Genomic DNA, 26,864 nt, shown 5'->3' on the forward strand with positions numbered 1-26,864 from the left:
GCAAGCTCTGGGAGGGAATTTGGATGCAGGAGGACGTGGAGAAGGGGATGCTAGTTTGCGGAGGGGGGCTCCAGGCTGGGGAGCATTGGGGTCAGGAGGAGGATTGTGGTGCTGAGCCAGCCTCAGGTTTGTGGATGTGAGGGTGCTGGAGTTTGGGTTGGAGTGTGTGAGGGGCTCAGAGCAGGGAAGTTGGGAGTATGATGGGCTCAGGACACAAATTTGCAGTGTGTGAATGGTGCAGGAGTGTTGTGGCACAAGACTGAGGATGTGGGGGTGCAGGAGTTTGAGGCTGTGAGAGGCTCAGGTTTGGGGTCTGGCAGAGGTGCAAAAGTGTTATGATGCAGTGGCCAGATGGGGGCTTGTGGGCCAGGCTTAATTTTTAAATAAAATATGTTAAACAAAATGTTTCAGCGTTGTCTTTATTTCTGAGAGGGGTGGGGAACCTGTTTTGAGTTCATGGGTCACTGACCCAAAGAAAAGTCAGTTGGGGCCATATAAGTGAGATGCAAAAAACTAACCCCTCCAAAACCCCCCAAGCCTCACTAATGTGGCCCCAACTGAGACACTTCACTCCTCTGGCAGTCCAGCCCCAGGCCAGATTAACTCTCCTGGGTTCCAGGGTTAGTGGCATTTGTGGGGCCCTCTACAATCTGAGGTGGAGCCAAAAATGAGGGATCCAGTGTATGGAACAGGGGTGCCAGTGAGTGGGATAAGAATGGGGATACAGAATCTAGGTGGGAAATGGGTTACAGGAGCAAGCTGGGGGTAGGTGTCTGACCAGGAGGAAGGGGACAGGAGCAGGGTGCTCATGGGGGTTTGGCCAGGGGGCAGGTGGAGGCTGCTGGTGGGGGTTGGGGCAAGCTGAGACAGGGTGCTAAGGCAGCATGCTGGTAGTGGCTGAGGCAGGCTGCTGCTGTGCGCTGGGGCAGGGTGCAAATGCAGGTGCTGGTGGGGGCTGCAGCAGGGTCCTGAGGACTCGTGTGGGTCTGGGACGGGGAGGGGACTGGTACAACTCAACCTAGTAACTGGGGATCCAGGAAGTGCATAGGCTGAATCCTCCCTTTCCCCGCTTGCCCTCCCTCCCCCCAGACAGCCAGCTTAGTACCTGAAAGGTTGGGTTGGTAGCGCGTGGGGACTTCCTTCCCCCTGCTGCCTTCCTGCGCCTGGGGGGAAAAGAGGGGAGTCCACAGCTGCGTGCCAAGTTCAGGAAGTGCACGGGCTGCTCTTCTCACCTCCCCAAACAGCTGGTGCGGTACCTAAAACCCTGGCTGCATTGCACACTGGGGACATCCTTCCCCCTGCTGCCTTCCTGCTTGGGGGGGGGGGGGGGGGGGAAGTATGGGGAAGAAGTAGGAATCCTGTGCCAGGGACTTCCCTTCAGGAATAGGCACTGCCTGAGCAGTTGGAGCTGGTGCGTTCCCAGGACTCCTTCTCCTCTCTCCCCCTCCTCCCCAATATGCAGGAAGGCAGCAGGGAGAAAGAAGTCTCTGGCGTGGGACTCCTACTCTCTCCCTCCCTCACTCCCCCCCTCCCCCCACTCAGGAAGGCAGCCAGGGGAAGGAAATCCCCGGTACACAATGGAGCCGGAGTTTCAGGTATGGCACTGGCTGTTTGAGGAGGAAGGAAGAGCAGCCCACACACTTCCTGGACGTGGTGTGCAGCTGCAGAACTGCTCCTCACCTCACAGGAAGCCCATGCTACCTCCATTGTTGCTGGAGGTAGCTTCAGAGCGGGGTTCCTGGGGATTAGGGGAGAAGTCGGGGGGCCCCAAAAGCCTTGTGATTGACCAGTCGAGCCCGTGGGATCGACCATTTGATCATGATGGATGGGTGGGGACCACGGTCTTAGAGGTATGAAAAGGTTTGATTTGTGGAACACCTGTTTCACTTTTATCTGCAAATGACCAACTATCTAAATAGCTGAGATACTTCATTGATACCATTCCTACTATACCCAAATGTGCAATCATGCTATGCCATTATTTTCAAAAGCAGAAGGGTTCTTTATGGATCATGTGGCTTTCAGAGAATGTCTCTTGATAATCACACTCTTTTCCATCTTTCCCTCTTCCTTGGCATTCTGATTTTAGAACTACTAGGTTTAGCAGAAGGAATTGAGGCAGTTGGATCTTATAATTTTGATTTTAAACATTTGATGTTGTCACGAGCAAGAGGATGCCTGTGCAACTCCCCCACTGCTTTTTGGGAAGCTCACAAAGCTCTGCACAGATGGATGTGATTCCAGAAGTGGGAGCATGCAGTGGTATCCTACTTACTTTGGAAAGCCACTATTTTTAATATTTTAAGCCAGAAGAATTTTAAAAAACTGTAGCTAAGTAAAACGTGAATAGCTAAGCTAAGTGCTGACAAAAGACTCAAATATTTTATTTTAATGAGAGTCTATAACGGTTTCTCCCAGGTTTTCAATATTGCATGAAAAATACAATGCTATTTTTAAATAAAAGAATAAATCAGGTGGTAAGTAATACATAGTTGAATTAATCCATCTACTCTGTTCTCAGTTTCCTGCAGCCTGGTTGACTATGTTTGATGCAGTGCTTATTCTGATCCTAATACCCTTAAAGGATAAACTGGTAGACCCTATTCTAAAAAGGAATGGTTTGCTCCCATCATCTTTGAAGAGGATTGCAGTTGGAATGTTCTTTGTGATGTGCTCCGCACTTGCAGCAGGTAAGAAAGCAACTTAGATATACATTTGATTCACTTCTGCAGAGTCCTGTTATGAGTATCTGAAATAGTGCTGGAGTCTTCAACTGTTGGATGAGCTGCATGAATGTTTGTGCCTAATCAAAGAGGTTTTACTCATACCATTGCTAAGTTTTCATGTTTTTATTTATCATGTATAAAACTACTAGACCATTTTTCTGCTTGAAACAAGGTTATACATTAGCACTTTTAAAGAAGCATAAATTGCAGCAATTGATTAATCACAGTCTCGAAGATGAAGGTTTTGCTTCTCTGATAAGCTGCTATCAAGATTAAGCATACTGAAAAGTAGCCAGAGAGCTACTTTTATCATTGTATCACTGAAGATGAACTCAGCTTTGTTTTGGCTTGCAACTGGTGATCAGATTGCAAAGCATTCCACTTCATAAAATAAATACAAAATTCTAGTTCCATATTCTAAATATTAAGGAAGCCCCAAAGCAATATCATCTGACTATTAAAATCACTTCACTTAAATGTTAAGCACAGGAAAAACAAGATTTTTATAAAAATTAATGTTAGTCCTTACTATAGTCTGATTTTCAAATATTAAACAAACTCGAGATTCTATTTTAGAACTGTATTTAGAAGAAGTAATAAAATTTGCTTATTTCTGAGCAAGACTTTTCCCCTACTTTCGCTCCCCCTCTCCCCCCGGTGTTAATGTTCCCTAATGTTTGGAATTATTGTAGTGTAAAATAGCTTAGCTATGGCATGAAAGGAAAAAGATGGCATCACTTTCAAACCATAAATCATCTCCTATGAGGATGGTTTAAAGTTGTTAAGCACTGATGTGGAACTGAACATTTCTGAGAAATGTGTCTTATATCCCTATACCCTTCACCAAGTATCACAGTAATGAACATATCGATAAAGCATTATAGCATTAAATAAAATTAAGCTCTTCTCTCCTATTCTTCTGTATTTTGGAAAGTGGGATACTTCATACAGCTATCAAGATTTTTCCCAACGGGAAAGGTAATTACTTGCCCACGTACAAAAATGACCATGGCCTAATAAAATAAAGTTCTTACTGTGAAAGTCATCTGAACTTAAAATAGGAATCTTTCTCTTATTCAATGGCACTTAAGCACACTTGGGGAGCTCCTCTTTGCTAATAGGAGGGCAGTGTCAAGAAATGTTGAATGTTAGCCTTAAGTTGAAATACTTGCTGGTTCAGAATTCTTACATGAACTGATTTAAAAGTCAAGTATCCACTACTACTGAAACAGAAGCACTCTGAAATAAAATAATTGGAGTCAGGTTTCATATACTCGAATTCTAAAAAATTTCAAATGACTTAATTTTCAGGATTAATATCTGACTTAGAAATATGGTATCAGCAGGGTTTTTGGTTCTTTGGCCTTGGAAACACTGATCTGAAGCCCCTGGTGGAGAAATTCAATCTTGACCTCTGATTGAAGTAAGCTAACATTCTAGAATGTGAGAACCCAAGTCAGATGGACTTCTGGGGCTGAAGTTAATACAAATTTGTTTCCAATTATATTAATAATTCATGGAGTGTTTCATTTTACAGGGCAGGCTAATGAGTGGCATTTATAAAAGCTATTATCTTTGACTCTTAAACTGCAGTATATCTATCTGACCACCATTTTCTTATACAGAAATCATGATGACAATATGGAATAATATAAATATACCAATATCTTTTAATCTGCAGTCTTGGAAGCAACTTAACTTGTTTGTGCCTTGTTTTTATTTTTAATATGTTTGCCAAACTGGTAGTAGTTCTGGACATGAGTTAGACTGCCAATTAGGTTGTTTAGATTATTTTAAATACCTTTTATAAATTGAGTGAATACAACTGATTACATTTAATGAACATCTGCTGTGCTTACTTCATGCATTCTATTGTAAATTCTTAATAGCAGTATTTAAGGTTATTCAACTGGAAAATCAACTTCATTTAGAGACTCTAAACAATTGTAGCAAGAATTTAATCTTAAAGTTTTAATAGTTAAAAGAATTTTAAACTCGTAACTTGTCACATTCAAGTATAGTCCAACAAAGAATCAGTGGATTTTAGCTTCTAAAATCTTCAGGTTTGAAGGTAAATTTATGGTAAATTAGTCTGAAGGTTCATAAATAGTAGCCATGTCTTGAGGCCAAATATAAGCATCAGCAGCATGTAGCTACAAGAACTGAGTATACATAAAGCATCGCCATAGACTTTTATACTATATTTGACGCAATTAAATTTCAGCAAGACTTTAACTGAGCAGATGTTCTATATTAACTTATATTAAAAAAGTAAATTTATCTAATTATTGCTTCTGAATAGTCAAGGAATAGATTCAATGTTTCACCTACATGCTGGCCCTCAGTTTCTTTTGCCTTTCATTTCAGATTCTTTCTCTTTGAAGGATTTGCAGTTTTTTCTTTCTCTCAGTCTATGGTGACTCATGGTGAGGGAAATTCTGTCCTTTCTTGGGATTGTTCTACACCTAAAATTTGGGTTGATCTACCTATGCTACTCAGGGGTATAAAAAAATTCATACATCTGAAAGGCTTCCCCTGCCGACAGATCCGCGACTAGACTGCCGCGCTGTGCCGGATCAGCCAATCATCGGCACAGTGCGGCGGCCATGTTTATTTTAATGAAGCGGGGATTATTTAAAACCCCACTTCTTTGACTATGCCGGGTAAACTAGTTTACATGGCTCCATTGACGGAGCCATGTAGTCTAGACATACCCTGAGAGGCATAAAAAATCCATGCCCCTGGACAACAGTTGTACAAACCTAATCCCATTGTAATCTCCCATCAGCATATCTGTTGCCTCTTGCACTGTTGCATTAGCAGGAGAAGCTCTTCCATCAGTTTAAGCATTTTTACTAAAGTGCTACAGGAGTGCTACTGCAGCTTTTAGGTGTAGCCCTAATCTACCCTAGAAATAATTATTGTTCAGGAGTATGAAAAATCCATCCTCCAGAGTGGTGTAGTTAATCCAATTTAAGGGTTTGTCTATACTTATAACACTGCTGTAGTGCTTAGTGAAGACACTACCTGTGCTAAGGGGAGAGTTTCTCCGATCATTGTTGATACTTTTGTCTCCCTGAGAAGGGAAAACAATATCAATGGGAGAAGCCCTTCCATTGACATAGTGCTGAGTACACCAGGGATTAGGTCGGTAGAGATTGTGTGGATTTTTCCATATCCTTGAGTGACTTGGTTATGCCAATAAATTTGTAGCCTAGACCAGGGACGAATCCCTGTGTAGACAACTCTAGATTGGAAGATTTCTTCTGTTGATCCTCTATAATGCTTATGAGTAAATAAACTTATGATAAGTCAACTTTAGCAATAGGTCACTGGAAGAAAGTTGGATTTACCATTGCTTCCAACCACAGCAGCATGGCTGCAGCTGTTATAGGCATACCCTCAGTTTTCCAAGACTAAGCTTTTCTTTTCAGTTTCAAGTTAGTGCAATAACTTCCCACTTATTCTAATGGTCCACCATTGTCTCTTCCTGGCTGGACAGTAAACGAGTACTTTTAATTGACAATCATGTGAACAACTGGTTTGGAAGGAGTTTTTCTTTGCTGTACTAATACTAGTCTTTATACATATCTCATGAGGGCCATCAAGTTCAGAACATTACAACCTTTCATAAAAGACATATTTTGGAATGTTTTTATACACAGTAACTTTACATTCAACCTGTTGATCCAATTGCTTATTCTTTAGTGTTTGTACTTCTGCTCCCTTTACGATGTTCAGGCTCTGATTGTTACAGTGGGGAGTATATTTTGAAATGTGTTAAAGGTGGTGGTAGGATCAGCAAAGTATAATTGGAGTAGTTTCAGGAATAAAAGTACCCATTTTTTCCACACTTGCTGTTTTCAATATAATCGGCAATGGAACAGTTAGGAGCTTTCTTTTCTACAATTGATTCTTGACCAAGGATGCTGACAGAACTGGTGGGCCCCAGGGATAAATGGGCAGTGCACAGCTTTGAGCCCCTGGAAAGTGCAGGTCTGAGGGCTAGCCTCCACCAGCCAGCCCTTCATTGCTGCCCATCCTGAACTGCCTGGAACATCAGCCACCGCTATGTTAGTGGCAGCTGCAGCAGGGAGTCCCATGCCCTTCTAAGTCGCTAGGTCCTGGAGCAGCAGTCCTTTTCTCCCCTCTCCCTCCCACCCTTTTATCAGCAGCCCCGTTCTTAACATTAATGGCTAAACTTGTGCTATCATATAGGAAGCTTTCCACCCTTCTGAAAAGAACATTATAGACCACTTAATGCACCTATAAATAGGCGTGAACCTTTTATCTTACTTCCAGAGCTTGAGCCCCAGCATTCCTATTGCACAGTAGTGAACTACAACAGTATTTTTAGTCCGAAACTGTAAGCGGCTCAGCTCTAGAATTCTCTTGCTCAATTTCTGCACCACATTCAGGCTTTTAAAACAAAGCAGACTTTTTTTTCCCTTCAAATCTTGGGCTGATTTCATATACGTGATTATCTTATCAGGGACTCAGCATTATGGCACACATGCACCTGTCTGGGTATTGCACCCATTGCTTTTTATCTGGATCTGATAAGTGGGGAAATTGACTATAATACTTAGTTGTTTAAGCACACTGTCAGCAACTCTGTATACATGGCATGTTACAGATGTGTGAACTCTTTATTATTATTGACATTATTTTTCTTATTAGGTATAAGATCAGATCTTGATCTTCTAACCAAAACAGGGCTGATCCTTAACTGCATTCAGATGGAGACCTACCTTTTCAATATGAGTGCTTCAGGAACTAGTATTAATGATTCAATAGGCACTGTTCTGCCTTTTGAATCAGCAATGAGCTAGTGTACCAGATTGATAGGGTTGTGGACACAGTTGTATTGCTAACCAGAAGTGGATTCCTTTGGGTAACGCATGAATTAGAAGCCATGCTTAGTTTTGGTTATTAAAGATCCTAAGCATTCTTTGTAACTGTATGCCTAATTTCAGTCTGGGCGAACCATTCACTACCTGCTGAAATTTCTCCTACTGCTTCATTTAGATATGAGTTCCTTTCTTTAACATGCCCAATTGTGTTGATGAGCACCATTAAATAGTTGTTGCATTTCACTCTCTTCATGACACAGAAATCAAATTAGTGTCTGCATTTCAATGTGCAATGTAACTTATAAGAGAGTTCATAAGAAGCTTTGGAATTCAGTGTGATGAAAGTTGCTATACAAATGAAAGTCAACAGTAAGCGATTATGAATAAGGTAAACTGCATTTGTGTAGCACTGACTATTTCAAACAGAAAAATAGTCACTGATGTAGTACTTTCATGCTTGCACATGCAATAATTTAACTTTGCAAAGTAATTTGCCTTTAAAAAAATTAAGTTTGTATCAGATGGCTCTGTGAGATAAACCACTTGAAATGGAGTAAAGATTTGTGAAATTATAGTTGATGAAGAATAGAATAACTATAGTCCTGTGGCAGAGGAACTGAATATTCTGAAATAAGACTATTTTGGCTATTACTTTGTAGTACTTGATATGGAATGTTATGAAGTACTTATTCATGGTATCTAAGCTTTTTATTGCATGGTTCAGATACTCATGTAATGCAGTATCTGGATCCTAATTTAGGTCTAGGTGTGAAAAAATTCTTGTATTTTAGGATTTCTTTTTCTTTTAGGAATTTTGGAAGGTAACAGACTGAATATTGTAAAGGTTAAAACAATTAATCAGACAATTGGAAATGTTACATACTATGCTGCTGATTTGCCAATATGGTGGCAGATTCCTCAATATGTACTGATTGGATTTAGTGAAATATTTGCAAGCATAGCAGGTAAGTTTTCTGTTTTCTGTTTTCTGTTTTCTTTTCTTTATTTTTTTATTTTTTTTAAAGTCAGGTTTTCATGTAACTTTTGTTTGTGTCTGATCATTTTCCTAATGCACACAATCATTAAAAAATGCAAACTAATTTTTAAGGGAAAGAACCTAATTCTTGAAAGTTACTCTGGGTTATAAGATTAGCAGATTGCTATTAATTGTTTGACGTTTACCCATTACATTAAATGACCAGTTCTGGTATGATTAATATGCAGTAGGACATATATTTTAATTCTTTAGGAAACCCGCACTGGTGCTACAACCTTATGTCTCTCCACCCCCACACACACAAGACTGGAGCGCCAGTGCCCACTTCTGGTGGGAGGAGAGGAGAAACCCCCTAAACTCTGCACTGGATCTGGCATGCAGACAACAAACGGAGCAAAAGATGTGTCTGTGTGAAGTTATTTTCCTTCCCTCCGCATGTGGGAAACAAGTAGCCAAAATGGCTCCATGCGCATTGCCCTTTTTCATCCCTCTGGGAAAACCCTTCCTAGAGGCTTTCTCTGCAAATCCTTCCTGGGGGTTTCTGGGTAATGAGAGCAGCAGGAGGCATGTTACATGGTGCCTGCCACAAACAAGTAAGTGTCCCCCCAACCCTTTCAAGCCCAGACCCCCAGTCTCTCACTCACCACCCCAGACACAGCCCCTGCCCCCTTGGTCAAAATCCCCTCTGCGCAGAATCCCTACCTGTCCCCTGCGCTTCCCCATCATCCCTCCCTGCCTCCCTCTTGGCCCTCTGGCCAGAATCCGCCTACTCCCAGCCCCCTACCCAGGCACATCCCAGCCAGAATCCTCCCTCCTACCCCCAGTCAGAATCACTCCTGCCCCAAGCCTCCAGGCCAAAATCCCACTCCCAGTCTCCTGGCCAGACAACCCCTTCCCTCAATTCCCCATACTGCCCGCCTGGCCAGAATCTCTCCTGCCCCAAGCCTCTGGCCAAAATCCTCCCAGCCCACTGGCCAGACACCTCCTGCTGTTCCCCCCTGCCATAAGCCCCCTGTCCAGAATACTCCCTTACCCCAGACTCCTGGCCAGACACCCCCTTGCCAGAATGCCTCTCCCCGCTACCTCACCTCGCTGGCCAGGCAGCCACCTTCCTACTCCTTTACCAGGAAGCCTGCCCCCAGCCCGCTCCTGCCCTGTGGCCTGGCAACCTGCTCCCTTCACATTCTTCACATAATACACAGTCAGCCAGTGGACCTCTTTTCTGGAGGATGTTGTAAGTCCAAGACTATAACAGAGTTAAAAAAAAACCTAGATGAATGTATGGAGGATAGGATTATCAATGGCTATTAGCCAGGATGAGCAGGGATAGTATCCCTAGCCCCTGTTTGTCAGAAGCTGGGAATGGGTGACAAGGAATGGATCATCTGATGATTGCCTGTTTTGTAAATTCCTTCTGGGGCACCTGGCATGGACCACTATCCGCAGACAGAATACTAGTCTTGATAGACTTCTGGTGTAACCCAGTATAGCCATTCTTGTGTTTAGTATGAGAACATAAGAGGTTAGTCTCATGAAGGCAGTCTGGTTTTGGTTTTGTAAGATGGTATTTTCCCATCTAAACTGAACCTGATCTCTTCTTTTCCCCACATAATCTGCCACACAATTTAGCGCCCTTTGGAATATCTGCTTAAGAAAAGCTAAGGAGGTAGGCTAGTCTAAAGGTGACAAAAATGATGTGGGAAAGCTCTTGCATGGCTTGTTAGTGAAGCACTTAATCTTTTACATTCCCAAGCATGAAACTTACCATGAAAAGTTAAAACAAATATTGCTCAGTGTTAATTAACTATAACATTTGGAAATAAAAAGCATTCATTTTTCAGTCATCTAGGCCAGGGGTGGGCAAAAGGGCCTCCACGGGCCATATCTGGCCCACCAAGAGGGTTAATCCAGCCTGCAGAGGCCATGCCGCTCCCCTGCCCCCAAGCCAATATTGCCTGTGGGCGGGGGAGCACTCAAAATTTCCTCCCGCCCTGTGCAGAGCACGCTGCACTTCAAAGTGCTATGAGCTCCTCGCAGGGCTGGAGGAGACGTCACGTGCTCCCCTGCTCCCAAGCCCTGATTGGCCTGGGGGCAGGAGGAGCATGCAAAGGTTCCTTCGCCCTCCCCTCCCAACGCCCTGCGAGGAGCGCATAGCACTTCAGACTGGCAAACGCTCATGCAGGGTGGGGGGGAAGGGCAAAAGAAGCCTCCTCCCACTGTGTGAGGAGCATGTAGCACTTTGAAGTGCCACGTGTTCCTCACAGGATGTGGGTAAGGTGGGGGAACTGCGCAAAGCTTTTTTCTCCCTGGCCAAGCCCTGCAAGGAGCACATGGCACTTCAACGTGTTACGCGCTCCTCTCACGGTGGAAGGAAGCTTCTAGCGCTCCCCTGCCCCCAGGCTCTGGTTGGTCTGGGGCTGAGGGGAGCACCTGAAGCCTCTTCCTGCCCTACGCCTGGCATGCAAGGAATATGTGGCAGGGCGGAGCACAAGTGGCGTGAGTGCCTAGTAGGAAGGGGGTGGCAAAGGGGCTCCCCCACTCCCAGACTAATCATGGTCCGTGGGTGGGGTAGCCGAGAATCTCCTGGTCCCCCCCCCCATTCCAGTTTAGGCCTCGCCCCTTCCGGGTGGCCCAGGGCCACTTCAGAAATTTTTGAAGTGGCTCCTGGCCAAAAATTATTTCCCACCCCCGATCTAGGCCATGATATAAACAAACATTTTTTATAAAACTTTCTGGATTAAAAAAAAAAAAAACTTTCAGTATCACAGACTTGGCATGGTATGTAGACTACTCGTTTGTTCTTAGGGCAGAGTTGATAGTTAATTTGTCACTATGCTGGTCAGGAGGCATTGATCTATAAACCAACAAGGCTAGATTAGCAATTTTCTATTTACAAATAAGTAGCACTAGTAAAGCTTTAAGGAATCTTCTGGAAATGATCTCAAAGACATGCTTTTGCTTTTAGGATAATTGTTCAGGAGGCGCATTTTATCTAGTACTTTGTGTAGTAAATACTAAGTAAACTGAAGCACTACTCAAGCCACATCTTCCTGGAACTGAATCACAAGTGTCTGTAAATCTCTCCGGGCCATTCTTCTGTGGTGTAGTGAACAGCAATGTGAGATCATATTGATTTTTAGGCTGAAGCTGAAGTGGGAGGAGAGTGTGAATGAGACTATAAAATCTTATTTTCTGGTCTGTTTCACGCACATTAGGGTTCATTAGCACAAAAAAACTCACAGACCATTTATCTGTTGCATCTGTTTTGTATGTGATATGGTTTGCATTGGTTTCTTCTTATAATTAAACAAATTGCTTTTGTGAATTATTTCAATAAACTTTTCTGTTTACTATTGGAGCTTGTGAACAATAGTTAATAGCATTAACCAGTATATTGGGATTAGTTCTATAAGTAGATATTTTAATACAGTATGAGTAAAGTATAGCCAACTAGTGGGAGAACTGAATAAAGGTCACTGAGGGAGTGAACATAGTCACATGAAGCTTTTGCTTAGAGCCATAACGTGACTGTATATATTAATAGATGCAATTATTTACTATTTTCATTTGTATAGATGTTTAAAGTTAAACACTGAGCTTAGTTTCTTCTTCTTAGCTCAGAGGTTCTTAAACTTTGTTGTATAGGAATTCAGTGAAGCAAAAATAATTCCCCTTCCTCTATCATAGTTTACTGTGTTAATAAGCATGATTAATTCTAAGTATGAGTATTTGTGTCAGAAGTACTAATTTTATTTATATTTCATAAAGCACCTTTTTCTGTTCTCTCAGTTCTGTTCTGAAAATACAGATTAGGCCAGCTACAGTAACTGTCCAAATACTTTCAGAAAATGTAACACCAATTAACACTATAACTCCTCAGTTTTCTGCTCAGAACAGAGTGGAGCTCATGGGTGCTAGGCCCCTTTAGAGCAAGTGGGCAGGAGCAGTGGGGTTCTTGGGCAATCACTAGTTCACCATCCCCCTGAGCTGGTTGTGCATTGGTCCAGTGCAGCAAAAGTTGATATGGGAACATAGTGGGTAGCTGGGATGGGCTTCTGCCATAGCATGATCAGAGGAGCTGGGGCTATAGCTGGCTCACATCAACCAGTTACTCTCTAGCTACACTAGCACCGTGCAGAAGGCAACACATCACTTCATGCAGGAACAGTGCTGGAGCCAGGCTCTCTCTGGCACCTGACCAGGCAGAGGGACCCTGTTGAACAAGGGAACAAGGAGAAAGGTGGTGCCAGGATCTGCTGCAATGATAGGGATGCTGAACTGGAAGCCAACTACTGCAGGTGATCACAAAGAAACCCTGTTGGTAATCCCAGTTTGCCCAGCTCCACTGCTCATGATGAGCAGCAGTTCAGTCGCAAATGGAGGGGAGCCCTCAGAATAGGGTGGGGATGAGATGGTGGCCTACAGGAATGGAGGGGAAACCCTTGTAATACTGTATAGGATGCTTCAGCAAAATAGGAGAGCACAGGAGACGATGGAAGAGACCAGCTCTTGTGCGGAATGGAACACTGGGGGGAGGGCTGGTCAAAGCATGATGGGGAAACAGGCCCTGTATTTAATCATTTCTGTGGCAGACCCAAGCTGAGGGGCAGAGCACTGAGTAGAGCCTCTTCCCATAGTGTTTAGCCGTTACACTGAGTGGAACTCTGTGTTTTGGCAGCACATCTTGGTCAAAAGACAGGCAGCTGGCACCTACTGGCTCATGTCCAAACCTTCTTAGGGCGTTTGAGAGCCTCTTAGATGATTTCCCTCAAATAGGATTTCCTAGCTTTTTTTGTTTTTCCCCATTATGGGACAAGAGGGTTTTCAGAGGCTAATCTTCCCTTTTGTCCAACTAGAATTAGAACGCATAGCTTGTCTTACCTCCAGTTCCAACATAGTATGCTTCCTTCTTATTACAACAGCAGAGAGAATTTAGCTTGTTAATCTATGTCCCACTGGTCTCCTGCCATGGCACATTACTACTAGGAAATGAAACTTCAGGGGATAGCCGAGCTAGTCTGTACATGATAAACTTAAAACACAACAAATGGTCTGATAGCACTTTATAGACTAACAAAACATGCAGATGGGATCATGAGTTTTCGGGGGCACAGCCCACTTCTTCAGATGACTGGAGTTTTGAGTTTAGGATGTGCAGACCCAAAATAAATAGGGGAGAGGAGGGAAAAAATGGAAGAGAGCAGGAAACAAGGAGCAAAGGGTATGAAAATTTTAGGACTTACTCAGAGTTGGGTTTTAGAGCAAAAGAGGAAGAGAACTTACTTTGCATATGAAAGAAGCATTGTATATTTACATGAATACACACTGAATGTTGGAATTTGTGATCAACTTTTATAACATGAATGTTCATCAAACCATCTCAAGATGAAACATTGTTTCAGAGGCCTTCTGGCTGTAGCAAACATCTCTCTCTCTTTTTTTTTTTTTTTTTTTTAAATAAACGACATCCTTGGTACCAATTTTATATTGCAAACCTGACACTTTTTGGGGGGACAGAAGGGATCAGTAGTGTCCATTTCATGTTTTTTACATGTGTGTTTCATAGCCTTTAACTCTCTTTACCTCCTGCTACTTTATCCATTTCTTCTGAGGCACTTGCCTTTTCACATGTTTTCCCCAATATTTGGCTTTTTATTTTAGTGTTGCTCTTCATTATTTAAAGGGTAAAAAACTGGCCTGCTTAGCTGGTGCAAGCTTTCCTCTATCTTTTTTTTCTGTCCGCTGCTAGGGCATAATTAGACTGGCATTGTTTTGGACTGGAAGAAATGAAAATTTAGCACCTTGACAGTGTTGTCTCAGCTTAACTTTTTGTAAAATGGGGGTGGCGCAATGTAAGACACTAACCTCTGTGGCAGATGTGTTGTGGGAGTGCAAAATTGATCTTTTGCAATAATCAGTGCTGCCCTCTATCATGTTAACTTTTATTAAATGTTTAATAACATCCCTAACATCTCCTTTTACCTTATAATATTTTTCTACACCCAGCTCCTAATGACTGCTTCTATCATTTCAGAATAAGTGATAGGAATTCTTGCTTAAGTCACTTTCTGAATGTCATCTCTGTCTTAATGTCTTTCTCAACTATACCGAAAGCTTAAAGCAGAGAAAAAGCAATACATAGTTGCTTAGCAACATTAGGAGAATTGTGTTAACTCTGTCTGAATTCATGTATGCAACTGACTTACAAGAAATGCTTGTATACTTGAAAACAGGTATTAGATGCTTCACTGTTTTGAAGTGTCATCTTTCTCTTTTGACTTTCAGACTTATTACACAGTTAATAGAAGTTCCCAAAGAAAGTGTAGCCAATATATGCAATTTATTTGTCAAAGGATCAGTGATTTTACCAAAAAAAGTTAAATCTTCAGTTGAGCTCTTAAGTTCAGGGTTGATTGTTCTGCTTGGATTAATAGACAGGAAACAGAATAATTTAAGACTTGTCCTATTCTCAAGCAAGTACACTGTTCTTTTGCACTTGCTGCAGCTGTAACAATGGTTTTATAACTTCAAAACCTGTTCATTGGCCAAATTTTTGGAGGTGGGGAATATACATGTTCCTATTTCAACAGTTCATACACATCTTTATTGCTCTCTGTTATCCTTTGTTTCAGTCTTCTAATCATTATCCAAATGACACAATTGGCTATAAGGAAGACTGAGCACAAGATACTTCAGGGAAAATGTGATTTTGTGTGTGTGTGTGTGTGTGAGTGTGTGTGATAGGTGCATATGTTGTACTATGAAATTCAGTTTAAAAATGAAATGTTAATGGTTACAGTACTATATTGATTTGAAAGCACTTACTATGTTCAAAAAGACTAAATATATTAAAAGCAGAAACATAAGTTTGTTTTTGTTTACAGTAAAGCTGAGCATACTTTTATTAATCCATATTAGTTTCACTCCAGGTACCTTTTAAAAAGATGACACACACTGCATTAATCTTGTGTATTATTCCCTGAAATCCTCTTAAAGCACCCTTATTTAGCTGGGAATCATAATCTCACATGACAACACCAACTAGAGGGTTTAATTTCAAAACTGCTTGTTTGAAGTAGCATGAAATTGCTATCAATGGCTGCCAGCAGGCAGTAGTTTCACTGAAGGCGAAGAAAAGATTATGTATTTTAGGCTAGATTAAATATTTGGGTTACTATGAACATTATTCACGTTTGAAAGCATGATATTTTTTTTAAATTATGGAAGTATATAGCATTATAAACTTTGTATTTTTCTCCCAGTATCACTCAAATCCAATGCTTTTGTGAAGGAAACAAGAAAAAAAATCAGACTGGAGTTCTTTAAGTGTACTTCAGTTTAAGTTGTGTGAATAGTATCCAATATGGCTACCAGACTGAATTAGATAGGCTGGGAATTTTTCTGACAGCTAAGGTTATTTTATTTTTACCTAAAATGAAACTAGTGAAAGGTTACAGACTGCTGCATTTTTAATCAGGATTTGGCTAAGTAAGAATGAGAAATTATTTCAACTGTAATAATAATGGCAAAACATCCCAGTACCTAGGATTTGAACAAATTTTTGACATATTTTAGTGTTCATCATGTTAAAAAGAAATATTCTTCACCCAGGGTATGTCTAGACTACATAGATTAGAATATCCGGCATAGGAAAATGAAGCATCGATTTTAAATAATCGCTGCTTCATTTAAATTTAAATGGCTGCTGCGTTGAGCTGATCAGCTATTTGTCGGCTCAGTGCGGTAGTCTGGATGCTCCGCGGTCGACATCAAAGGCATTTGTCGACCTCCCAGGTAAACCTCATCTCAGGAGGCATACCTGGGAAGTCGACAGATGCCTTTGATGTCAACCGCGGAGCGTCCAGACTACTACGTTGAGCCGACAAACAGCTGATCGGCTCAGTGCGGCAGCCATTTAAATTTAAATGAAGCGGCGATTATTTAAATCGATGCTTCATTTTCCTAAGCCGGATAGTCTAATCTACATGCCTTTGTCGCCAGAGGCATGTAGTCTAGACATACCTCTAGAAACATACTGTTGTCTTCCATTTATCTGTAAGGACACTGAGCATCACATTCTGGATTTACCTTTATCAGAGCCATGCCATTTTATAACATTCAAGTGCACTCTGCTTCAAGGGAGAAGGGAAATAATGTGGTGGTTCAGACAGAGTTCCCCATGTGGCGTGACACAACACTATCAGATCTGTAAGGGAAAACATGTAGTTCTGATGTACTTACCTTTCTGAACAGCACTGCTCCCTTTAGCCCTGAGTAATTGACCCAGCTGGCTTAAAGCTTTAAGCCTTCCTTAAAGGAAAACACCATTGTGTTCCTATTAAGTGCTATGTGTGGATGAATAGTAATAATCAACATTCTGTGAACAGAAGGTGGCTCTGAGCTTGCTTTATGGGCACGGCCATGTCTTTGCAAAAAGTGAGGGTGGAGAGTCCTTCCAGTTAATTTAAAAAAGATACAGACTGTTTTAAGTCTCCTATACCTTACCTTATCTGTAGACCATGCAGCCCATCAGGGTAATCTGCTGGTGGTAATTGACTGTTTTTAGGCATGGCCCCCAGAAGTTACCAATGGCCACATTAGGGTTGCCAGGTGTCTGATATTGACCCAGACAGTCGAGTATTTTCGCCTCCTGTCCAGTAAAAAAATTCAGAAAATACCGGACACCTAAAATGTCAACAAGTTTTGTCTCTCCCTCTCCCCCCCCTTTTTTTTCTCAACAGAATTTTTTCCCCGGTGGTTTTTTTTTTTTTTTTTTTTTTTGGAGGGAGGGGGCGTGTTTGGTATTTTTGGTTAAACCGTCTGATAACCCTAGTCACATTTGCTGGTCTGGCCACTGGGAGCTGCTGGGGGATGGGAGGGCATGCCCATGGGGAGTCCAAGTAAACAAAATGTCTTGCCGCTCACCAGCAGATTATTCTGATGGGCCACATGCCAAAGATAATTGACCCCTTTGATAGACCATACTTTGACTGCAATTCTGCAAAGAATTTTGTGTGCTTTCTGTTGCACTCTATAAGTAGTCCCATTGACTTTAATAGGATTATAAATGTGTAAAATTAAGTATTTGCTTAATTTTTGTGGGATCAGGCCCTATAACAGTGTATCATGTTGGGGCACTGGGGCTGCTTGACCTTACTGATATATAGATTCTAGATCCCATCTTCCTAAGTAAATTTCCTCTTCTCTCAATGTTTTTAAAAATTATTTAGACTTATTCTAACTGCTCCAAGTTGAATGAAACTCATGTCCTTGGGGCATTTGCCACAGTCAGTTCTTTCATCCATTATTCTTGTCAGAAAGGGCAGTGCGTTTATACATATCATTCAGTAAAACTCAAATGGCAGCCTCACAAAACAAGAATGAAATGATGGAAAGATAATAATCAGATTCCCTTAAATTCCCTGTCACAGTAACAATTTTCTTAGTGAACCTGGATCTTCACCAACTGAAGCCACTTTTTGAGCAGGCAGAAGGGAAAGGATAGTGATTGCCATAGACAATTTCCGAACAAGTGTTCTTTGCCAGTTGGTTCCCAACTTAACACCAGATGTATGAGGGAAAATCGTCTGTCTGAGAAAACTGCAGTGAAAGTCAAGAGAGCTGGCTTTGTTACAAAAACAACTTTAATACATTTTCAAGTTTACATCATATTGTAGTCACAGTCCATCAAGACTCAATCATGGTCTTTTAACCATTGTCCTAAAACATTTTGGCTGGAGAGCATCTTAACGGTTTAACTCATTTTGGATAAGGTTGAAGCCAAGTATAATGTAAATTCTCTAGATAGTATGTTGACTTTGGTACACACTGATGATTGATATCAGTTGACTTGTAAAATAAAATGAGTATGTTCTGGAAATACATACGATTTCTGAGAAAACTTGTTGGCTAAAAGGCTTTACACTTGCTAAAAAGAGAACGAAAGGAATGGTGCAGCACATAAAATAAAAATCTGAATAACCAGATGTTCAGGACTTAATGAGTTAATATAAAACATTAATAACCTTGACTAAGACTTTCAGAGCAGCCTAGGAGTTAGATACTTGGAAATCAATGGGAGTTGGTTACACAAATCCCTTAGTCTTTTGAAAATCCAAGTTATTGTTTTTAACCTTGGACACATGTATTGTTTTCTGTGTTTGTGGATATTGGTCATTAGCAGGCACATTGAGCTACTAACCAAGTACGTTAATTTCTTACAGGTTAATTCTTTTTTTTTCTTTTAACACAGGCTTAGAATTTGCATATTCAGCTGCTCCAAAATCCATGCAGAGTGCCATTATGGGGCTGTTCTTTTTCTTTTCTGGGATTGGGTCATTTGTTGGCTCAGGACTTCTGGCGTTAGTGTCTATTAATGCAATTGGCTGGATGAGTAGTCATACAGATTTTGGTAAGTTATCCTAAGTGTATTAGAGGACGATGCAGTAAAATGCTTAATCAAGTCATTTTATTTCAAGGGTGGGAACTTATCTTAGAATTCTAGCACTTTGAATTTTGTAAGCCCTCTTAATATGGCAAAGACACAATTTCATCTTGCTGTAATTGGAGCTGAGATAGTCTTAAATGATGAATGAATCAGAAATGCATATGTTGTAAAGTGGACTTTATAAAAGAGCTGATTTAGTTAATTGCTCAGCTGTGTTACTATTTTTTATCACCAGAAGATAGTTGTATATTTAAGAATATTTTATATGAAGTGTCTAGATTAGTAGGAGCAGTTAAAGAAAGTTGAATCTCTTTTTTTATTCTCTCTGAACAGTTTAAAATTACACATTTTCAGTAAAAATAATAAAACAGGTTTTTTATTTGAGTGCTATTTGCACCTTATGTTTCAATGTGCTTTGCATTTCTACCTTGCAATCTCTTTATTTGTATAATAGTTTTAACCCAAGCCATGCATTTCACTGTTAGTTGAAATTAAACAAAATCATTGGCACCAGTAGGTGGCACCTTGGGAATTTTGTAAAATCATTTACAGATTTCATTGGCTTGACTAGCTCCAGCAAGAAGAGTGTGTAAAACCCTTATTTATTAAATTGAATGTTGATATTCAGGCGTAGTTTGTAGCCCCTAAATATGTCCAAAGTTAAATTTAGAGCTGAATTTTTTGTGTTTTCTGCTATATCAAATCTGACTTAGGCTTTTTTAACACTCTGGGAACTGTATTCATGTCATAAGTTGACATCTTCATTTTAAAGCTCCTTCTTTAAAAACAGATGTCTTAACCAATGCAACATTTATTCCAAAGACTGAGGGCCAGCATTTCAACTGCACAGTAGTAACAAATATTTTATTTTGACACACCAGTAGCTGTTGAGTTTCTAAGAACATAGGGTTTTTGTCATGGCTTTCATGGGAGTAATCTTTTTTTTCTAAAAAAAAATTCTTCTATAACTTCAGTTTGGGATTTTCAGGTAACATGAATGGGAAATTGGTTTCTGTGAGATCTTTGAACTTATTACCTCACCCATCTTGTCTTTCTTGCTAAACCCTGGGCTACATGGAAGACTATTAGACCAGTGGTTGAACAGTGCAGGACCAGACCTACAAATTCTCAGTGAGAGACTTGGTGCCTGTGGGGTTAGGATGTTTGTTCATTCTGAAGATAAAAAAAAGACTTTAAAAACAAGATTTGCTCTGCCATGGCAATATTGGAGATGAAATCTGTACATTCTTACTGCATGAATATAATATAAGAAATGTGCACAAGCCTGGAGGAAGTTATAAGTATTAAAATGTTTGTCACCCTGAACATTTTAATTAGGGATATTAGCATAAGCTTATCCAGTAGTCGACTGGAGTATCAACTACTTGAGCCAGCTCCTGGAGTTACCCTCACTGTGGCTCTGCAGAGCGGCCCTTATCGACTAATCATGTAGCTGATACAAATTGTATCACTACACGATTAGTCAGATAACCATAATTTAACATCTTTAATTTTAATTAGGAATGCTTTTTTGAGACTTTTTGTTTTTTTCCCCCCTTTCCAGTATGATCCATCCCGTTTTGTTTCCCTTAAGCCAGTGGTCTCCAACCTTTTAAAGCATGAGATCACTTTGAATTAAAACTTTGAATTTAAGCGCTATCCAAGATCTACCTCAAACCCAAATACCCTTGCCCCCCACCTCTTTTGTGCCCTGAGGCCCCACCCCTGCTTACTCCATCCACTGTCCCTCCCCCATCCTCCCTCCCTTTCACCAGGCTGGGGCGGAGGGTTGGGGTGCAGGAGCTCTGAGCTGGGAGAGGCAGGCATTTGGGGTGACGGGGTTCTGGGTGCAGGCTCTGGGAGGATGTGGGCACCAGCTGGGCACTGCTTACTTCAGATGGCTCATAGGTGGTGGTGCAGTGAGGCTAAGGCAGGCTCACCCCTGCCCTGGCCCTGCACCACTCCCAAAAGCAGCCAGCAAACTCCATCCCAAGTCCTGTTGTGGGCCCTGCCGCACCTCCCCCCTCCTCCACTCTGCTCTGTGGAGATAGGATACAGTGTGGGAGAGGGTGCATCTTGACATCAGCATCCCTCTTCTCCCTCCCCTCCCCTGCCCTGCACAACAAGCTGGAAGCTCCTGGGGGTGGGAGGAGGCAGCTCCAAGGCAAAGGGCAGGAAGTGCACAGCAGTGGGGGGAAGGGCAGCTGAAGTGCCCGCACTTGATAGCTTCTTAGACAATCCAGTCAGGATCACCTGTCAGAGGCTCCAAGTTATAACAGTATATCCCAATTTACTGGTTGGTGACCACTGCTTTAAGCTATGATAAAACAGCCTCAGAAAAGGTAGCCCCCTCGTGTAAAACTAGATTGACTCAAATGCTTCCTGAATTGATTAAGATTGATAAGTGCTGCCTCGGGGGCTACTTTGATCAGCTGTGCAGAATAAGCCAGGTATGCTCAGTCTGCTTCCCAGGGGACATCTGTTACCAGGGAATTGCCAAAAATCCCTGTTGCTTTTGGCCCTGAGCAGCAACTGTAAAACTCTAACCAAGGGCTCCCCAACCTTTCGGGGCTGCCGGGCGTCAGGGGGCGGGGCCGCTCACGCGCCGGGCGTCTGGGGGCAGGAGCCACCCATGCACCAAACACCCGGGGCTGGGACCACGCATGCGGCCCAAATCATTTGGCGGGTGCACATAAATGCCCCAGCGGGCACCATGGCGCCCGCAGACACCGCATTGGGGAACACTGCTCTAACCTCTTGCATTCTCAGAGTTTGTACTTGGAATCAGAGTTGAGGCTACCAGTAGGATGGCTTTGGGTTGTGCTGTCTTGACTTGCTTCTATATGGACTGTTTCTCTCCACTGAATAAAGAGGGCTTCATTTCTTATAGCTACTGGGTACTTTTCAAAGTACTAAATTCACTATTTATACTTTAAAATTTTTTAGCAAATGATTAATCAAATTTTAAATTAGTAAGACCTACTAAGGACTTCAAGGGTCCTTCCCATCAGTTGTGAGACAGAAGCTTTATTGTGAATTAAGGGTTTGGGCATTTTTCATGAGGTATTCTACACCTATAAATATTTAGAGAAATGAAGCATAAACTAAGAGCATTAAATGTTTTCTCATTTGCTTGCTCCTATTTCCCATTGATGGTGATAGAGTACACTGTCTGGTGACACTTAAGTATTGATTCCTATATTGAAATTATTAAATTATTTATGTGATAAAAATCAAGATTTCATGTAGTTAACATCCTATCCCATCCTACCCCACAAAGGAAAATTAATACTTTTTTAAACACATCTGCTCTTCAAATGGAGTTTTAGAAGTATGTTGTATTTTAAATATCAAGAGAAAACTGCTTTTTGCTTTTATTGCTTTTTTATTATAAACTCATTTTAATTGGATCTTAAATTTTCATAATTTAATCTCAACTCATATGTGTATGCTGCAGTCAAAGCTTGTAAGGATTCGTGTATGCTTCTCTATTTTATGCTTCCCCTCCTTCTGCTTATAACGGTTATTATAGTCCAGTTGGCTGTAGTTATTGTGTTATGTTGGTAGTGATCTATAATGTGTTGTTTCTGAAAATTCAGCAGTAGTCTGAGTTTATTTCTTAATAAAAGGCTTACCAATAAGCTTTCTTAATTTAGATGTATGTAATATGCCACAAATCTCTAGTTTAAAACAACTTTCAGGAAATGTCAGATGTGAGCTAAACCTGAAAGACTTTCCACTTTGTTGTATGGATTCCTAACTTTGAGAGGGTTGAAGGAGAATTGCTGTAATGGCTTTGTATGATAATGTTACATTTTTCATGATAGCATTGATTTTTTTTCCTGACTCCTTTGTTCTCCTCCTCCCCACCTCCGCTCCCCATTTGACCTATCAGGGAGGGAGATTGAGGTCTTTAGACATATAGGCACCATGTAATATTGAGCAAGACTAAGAGGTTTTCTAAAGAAATTCCAGTACATGAAATTCAGAATTCTGTTTATGCTTCATCCTTTTTAGTGATTTCGTAAAACATGTTTTTAACCTCAAGCTTTATGGTTTCACTGTATTCTAAGAGTTCACTAAAATTAGATCACTTAGCTTTTTCATTACATAAATTATTTGGTGGAAAATAGAAGTTTAGGTAGTATTGGCTAAGAATTGTGGATGTATTTAACTGGAACACTAGACAGCTAAAAGAGAATGATTCAGTTTACTCAGAAGAAAAATCTCATCTTCTGTAAGGCTGTTAATGACTAGAGATGGGCAATGACTTTATAATTTTTTGTATAAACTTGGTTTTAATTGTTTTCATAGAATCATAAAATCATAGTACTAGGACTGGAAGGGCCCTCGAGAGGTCATCGAGTCCAGTCCCCTGTCCTCATGGGAGGACCAAATACTGTCTAGACCATCCCTGATAGACATTTATCTAACCTACTCTTAAATATCTCCAGAGATGGAGATTCCACAACCTCCCTGGGCAATTTATTCCAGTGTTTGACTACCCTGACAGTTAGGAACTTTTTCCTAATGTTCAACCTGAACTTCCCTTGCTGCAGTTTAAGCCCATTGTTTCTTGTTCTATCCTTAGGTGCCAAGATGAACAAGTTTTCTCCCTCCTCCTTATGACACCCTTTTAGATACCTGAAAACTGCTATCATGTCCCCCCTCAATCTTTTCTTTTCTAAACTAAACAAACCCAATTCTTTCAGTCTTCCTTCATAGGTCATGTTCTCTAGACCTTTAATCATTCTTGTTGCTCTTTTCTGGACCCTCTCCAATTTCTCCATATCTTTCTTGAAATGCGGTGCCCAGAATTGGGCACAATACTCCAACTAAGGCCTAGCTAGCGCAGAGTAGAGCAGAAGAATGAGTTGTGCTTCAAGTTTAAGAAACTGTGATGTGTAAATTGAAAGCACATTAAGTTCAGATGCTTTTGTATTTCAAGGCATTGCATAGGAACATCATTTCTAAATACTTCTGGTAAGTGCTTATATTTCTCTCTCTCTTTTAGGTGTTTATGTAATGAATTCACATTCTGCATAAGTTGAAAATCAACTGTAAAAAATGAGGCATCCTCATAGCCTTCCTGTCTATAAATGTACTTTTTCTCAGGCTACTAATTCTTTTTAAAAACTGTTTAGGCTTTAGTGGCTTGTGCTTCGTGCTATACACATGTAATACCTGTAAAGTTGAGGAGTTTTGTGCAGTAATTGAGAAGAAATCCTATTATTTGTGGGCTAATGGAGTCTGAACTTCGCAAGGACTTTACTAACTTAAGAGGTAGAAGAACAAAATACAAAGCATAGCATGCAAGATGTATATTTTCCTAGAAATGCACTTTTTTTTCTAGATTATGCCTAAAACAGAAATACTTGTTACATGATAGAAGTATGATTTTGGGTTTGGTTTTGCTGATACTTTTATAGAGAGAAATCTTAGTACTCATAGGACTGATCAGGATTGACATCTTTATTTGTATACTTCCCATGTGAACATATTTTTCCTCTCCAATTCTCTCTAGGTAATATTAATGGCTGCTTTTTAAACTACTATTTTTTCCTGCTGGCGGCTATCCAAGGAGCAACCCTCCTACTTTTCCTTATTGTTTCTGTGAAATATGATCATCAGAGATCAAGGACTAATGGAGTGGCTGCCAGTAGGAGGACCTGATATTCTGTGAAGTGGAAGAACAGTTTATTAGACCAGCACACAATAAATTAACTGGCAATGAACTGACTGCAAGATCTTAAAACTGTTCTCCAGTGGGACTGCTCCTTAAGCTTGTATGTTACATGAGTTCTCATTCTTTCCCCTTTCCCAGTAGGTAAGTGCCTTATTTGGTGAAGCTCGTATGCCCTATTGGTAGGGCAAATTCAGATCTTGGAAGTGCATTAACTCTAGGTATTACAGGTGCTGTGCTCATGCTGACATTCGGACTACTTAACATCTTTGGAAACTGAACATAACTAGTACGGAAACCATTGTAGTATAAGGTTCACTCCTAGCTGAACAACTTTGTTCAGTTAAGGAAGGTGGATGGGGGAAGAGGATACTTTTAAGCAGTCTTTATTATGTTCATGGCACCTGGTTTTTTCCATAAAATACTTTAATTTCTTGAAGTTCTGGGTATAGTTCAAGAGGCTCAGTGAAATAAGTAAGAAATCTCTAAATTTTAAAAAATTGAGGCAACTAAATTGTACAAGTCAGTTTTGGGGCAGGTGGGAGCAATCTGAACTTTATATTAGCCTGGATAAAAAGGGATGGCCTATATGTAATTAATCTGTTACAAATAGGACAAATGTTTAAAGCCTACACTTCAGTATTTAACATAAATGGCCTTGGGTGCATTTGGAAGATACAGTAGGTTATTTTGTAGCTGCTATAATTTTTGATACATGTTAAACACTTTGGGGGACTGAACAGGTTCTATTCCAGAATTTATTTTATTTTTAGGTCACAGTTAGGTTTATTAGATCATATGAGAAACTTGTGTCCTTTGAACAACTAAGTCTTTTATCTAAGGTTATCATTCTCGTTATCTCTATTTAAAGGTACTTCAGTATTTTCAAGGGTGTGAAAATAAATTGGAGATTGAATTTCACTTGGCTTCTTAGTAAATGAATGTGTAATATCTGTTGGAGGTCTCATAGCCCTAAAATCCTGGTGTCTTTTATGTAATTCTTGCTAATGTGTTACAGGGCTAGTACCTTTCAGCAACACATTCCTATTACAGAGTAAATGTAATTCTCAATCTTTCAGGCTGTTCAACTTTAATTGCTTCACCCTTTTGTATTTAAGACTGCATATGCAAGGTGATATAGAAAGCAATATTTTGCAAGTGATTATAAAGAAAACAAACTGAAAAATTAATATTAAATGGTGTAGTGTGTGAGCTTTTACAGTTTTTTTCACATTTAAATGTTAAATATTTTTCAGTGCATAGAATGTCCTTTTAATGAGTTTACAAAGCAAAACAAACTCTTGTGCTGTGACTGACCCTTTGTTCCCAGGTGAATAAAATTACAATGCATATATCCATTGTTCTTTGGTCTTTATTTCCTCAGATGCATTTTGAAATCCTATTAATTGTGCCACCCAATGGAATGTGTATTAGTATGGGATGAGCCTGGGAGTAATTACATCTGTTTGTTGTTTTGGTAAAAGACATACACCCAGTAAGTTTGGTAATAGTTTGTAAGTCCCTACCTGCCTCCTGAGTGTGATATAAGATGTGAACAGAAGAGTACAAATAAGATCTGCAGCTCTTGTAAGCAAAACTTTAAATATTCCCTATTGGCTAATGTAATTTGTATTCTATATAGCTTTTAATCCCCTATTTGTGGTACATCACATTAAAAACCAATGTGGTCTGGTGGGATTAATATTCTTTGCAAAGATTGGAGTTGCCTACAAAAGAATCATATGACTATCTAAAAATCTACTTATCTAGAGATCTTCCTTTTTAAGATGACAGAACTCTAAGGATGGGATGAATCAGGAAGGTTTGATTTCATATAAATACAGGTTTATATTTCAGAAGCATTTGTAGTTTCACAAAATAACTGCTGTGCAGCTCGTTGTTACTCTGTTATGCCAGTAAATACTTATATGCTTTAGCTAATTTCTTTCAATGGCTACGTCTACATTGCGCATTCTTGCGAAAGAAGATAGGCAAATGAAGCGCGGTGATGAATACCTAATGAGCTGCCATTTTGCACAAGGGGCTTTTGTGCAAGAAGGAGTAGTCTATACTGCTCCTTCATGTGCAAAAACCCCCTCTTGCACAAGAGCTGTTCTGCCACTTATCAGGCAGAATGGCTCTGGCTCAAGAGGAAGGT

General features: G+C 40.6%; 1 protein-coding gene across 2 annotated transcripts in view; it reads left to right on the forward strand.

Moving 5' to 3' along the window:
- SLC15A4 (solute carrier family 15 member 4) overlaps nt 1-26,060 on the forward strand; it is a 67,721-nt gene extending 41,661 nt beyond the window's left edge. Inside the window, exons 5-8 of one of the 2 annotated variants that reach the window (XM_006120489.5) lie at nt 2,522-2,690; nt 8,389-8,544; nt 18,829-18,987; nt 24,548-26,060. In XM_006120489.5, the coding sequence (XP_006120551.5) occupies nt 2,522-2,690; nt 8,389-8,544; nt 18,829-18,987; nt 24,548-24,696 (633 nt within the window). In that variant the 3' untranslated portion in view covers nt 24,697-26,060. The remainder of the gene's footprint in view (nt 1-2,521; nt 2,691-8,388; nt 8,545-18,828; nt 18,988-24,547) is intronic. The other variant, XM_089775329.1, reaches the window with a different exon arrangement.
- The last annotated feature ends 804 nt before the right edge of the window (nt 26,061-26,864 follow it).

The sequence above is a fragment of the Pelodiscus sinensis genome, chromosome Z, assembly GCF_052426305.1.
Source record: "Pelodiscus sinensis isolate ZL-2025 chromosome Z, ASM5242630v1, whole genome shotgun sequence".
NCBI lineage: Eukaryota > Metazoa > Chordata > Testudines > Trionychidae > Pelodiscus > Pelodiscus sinensis.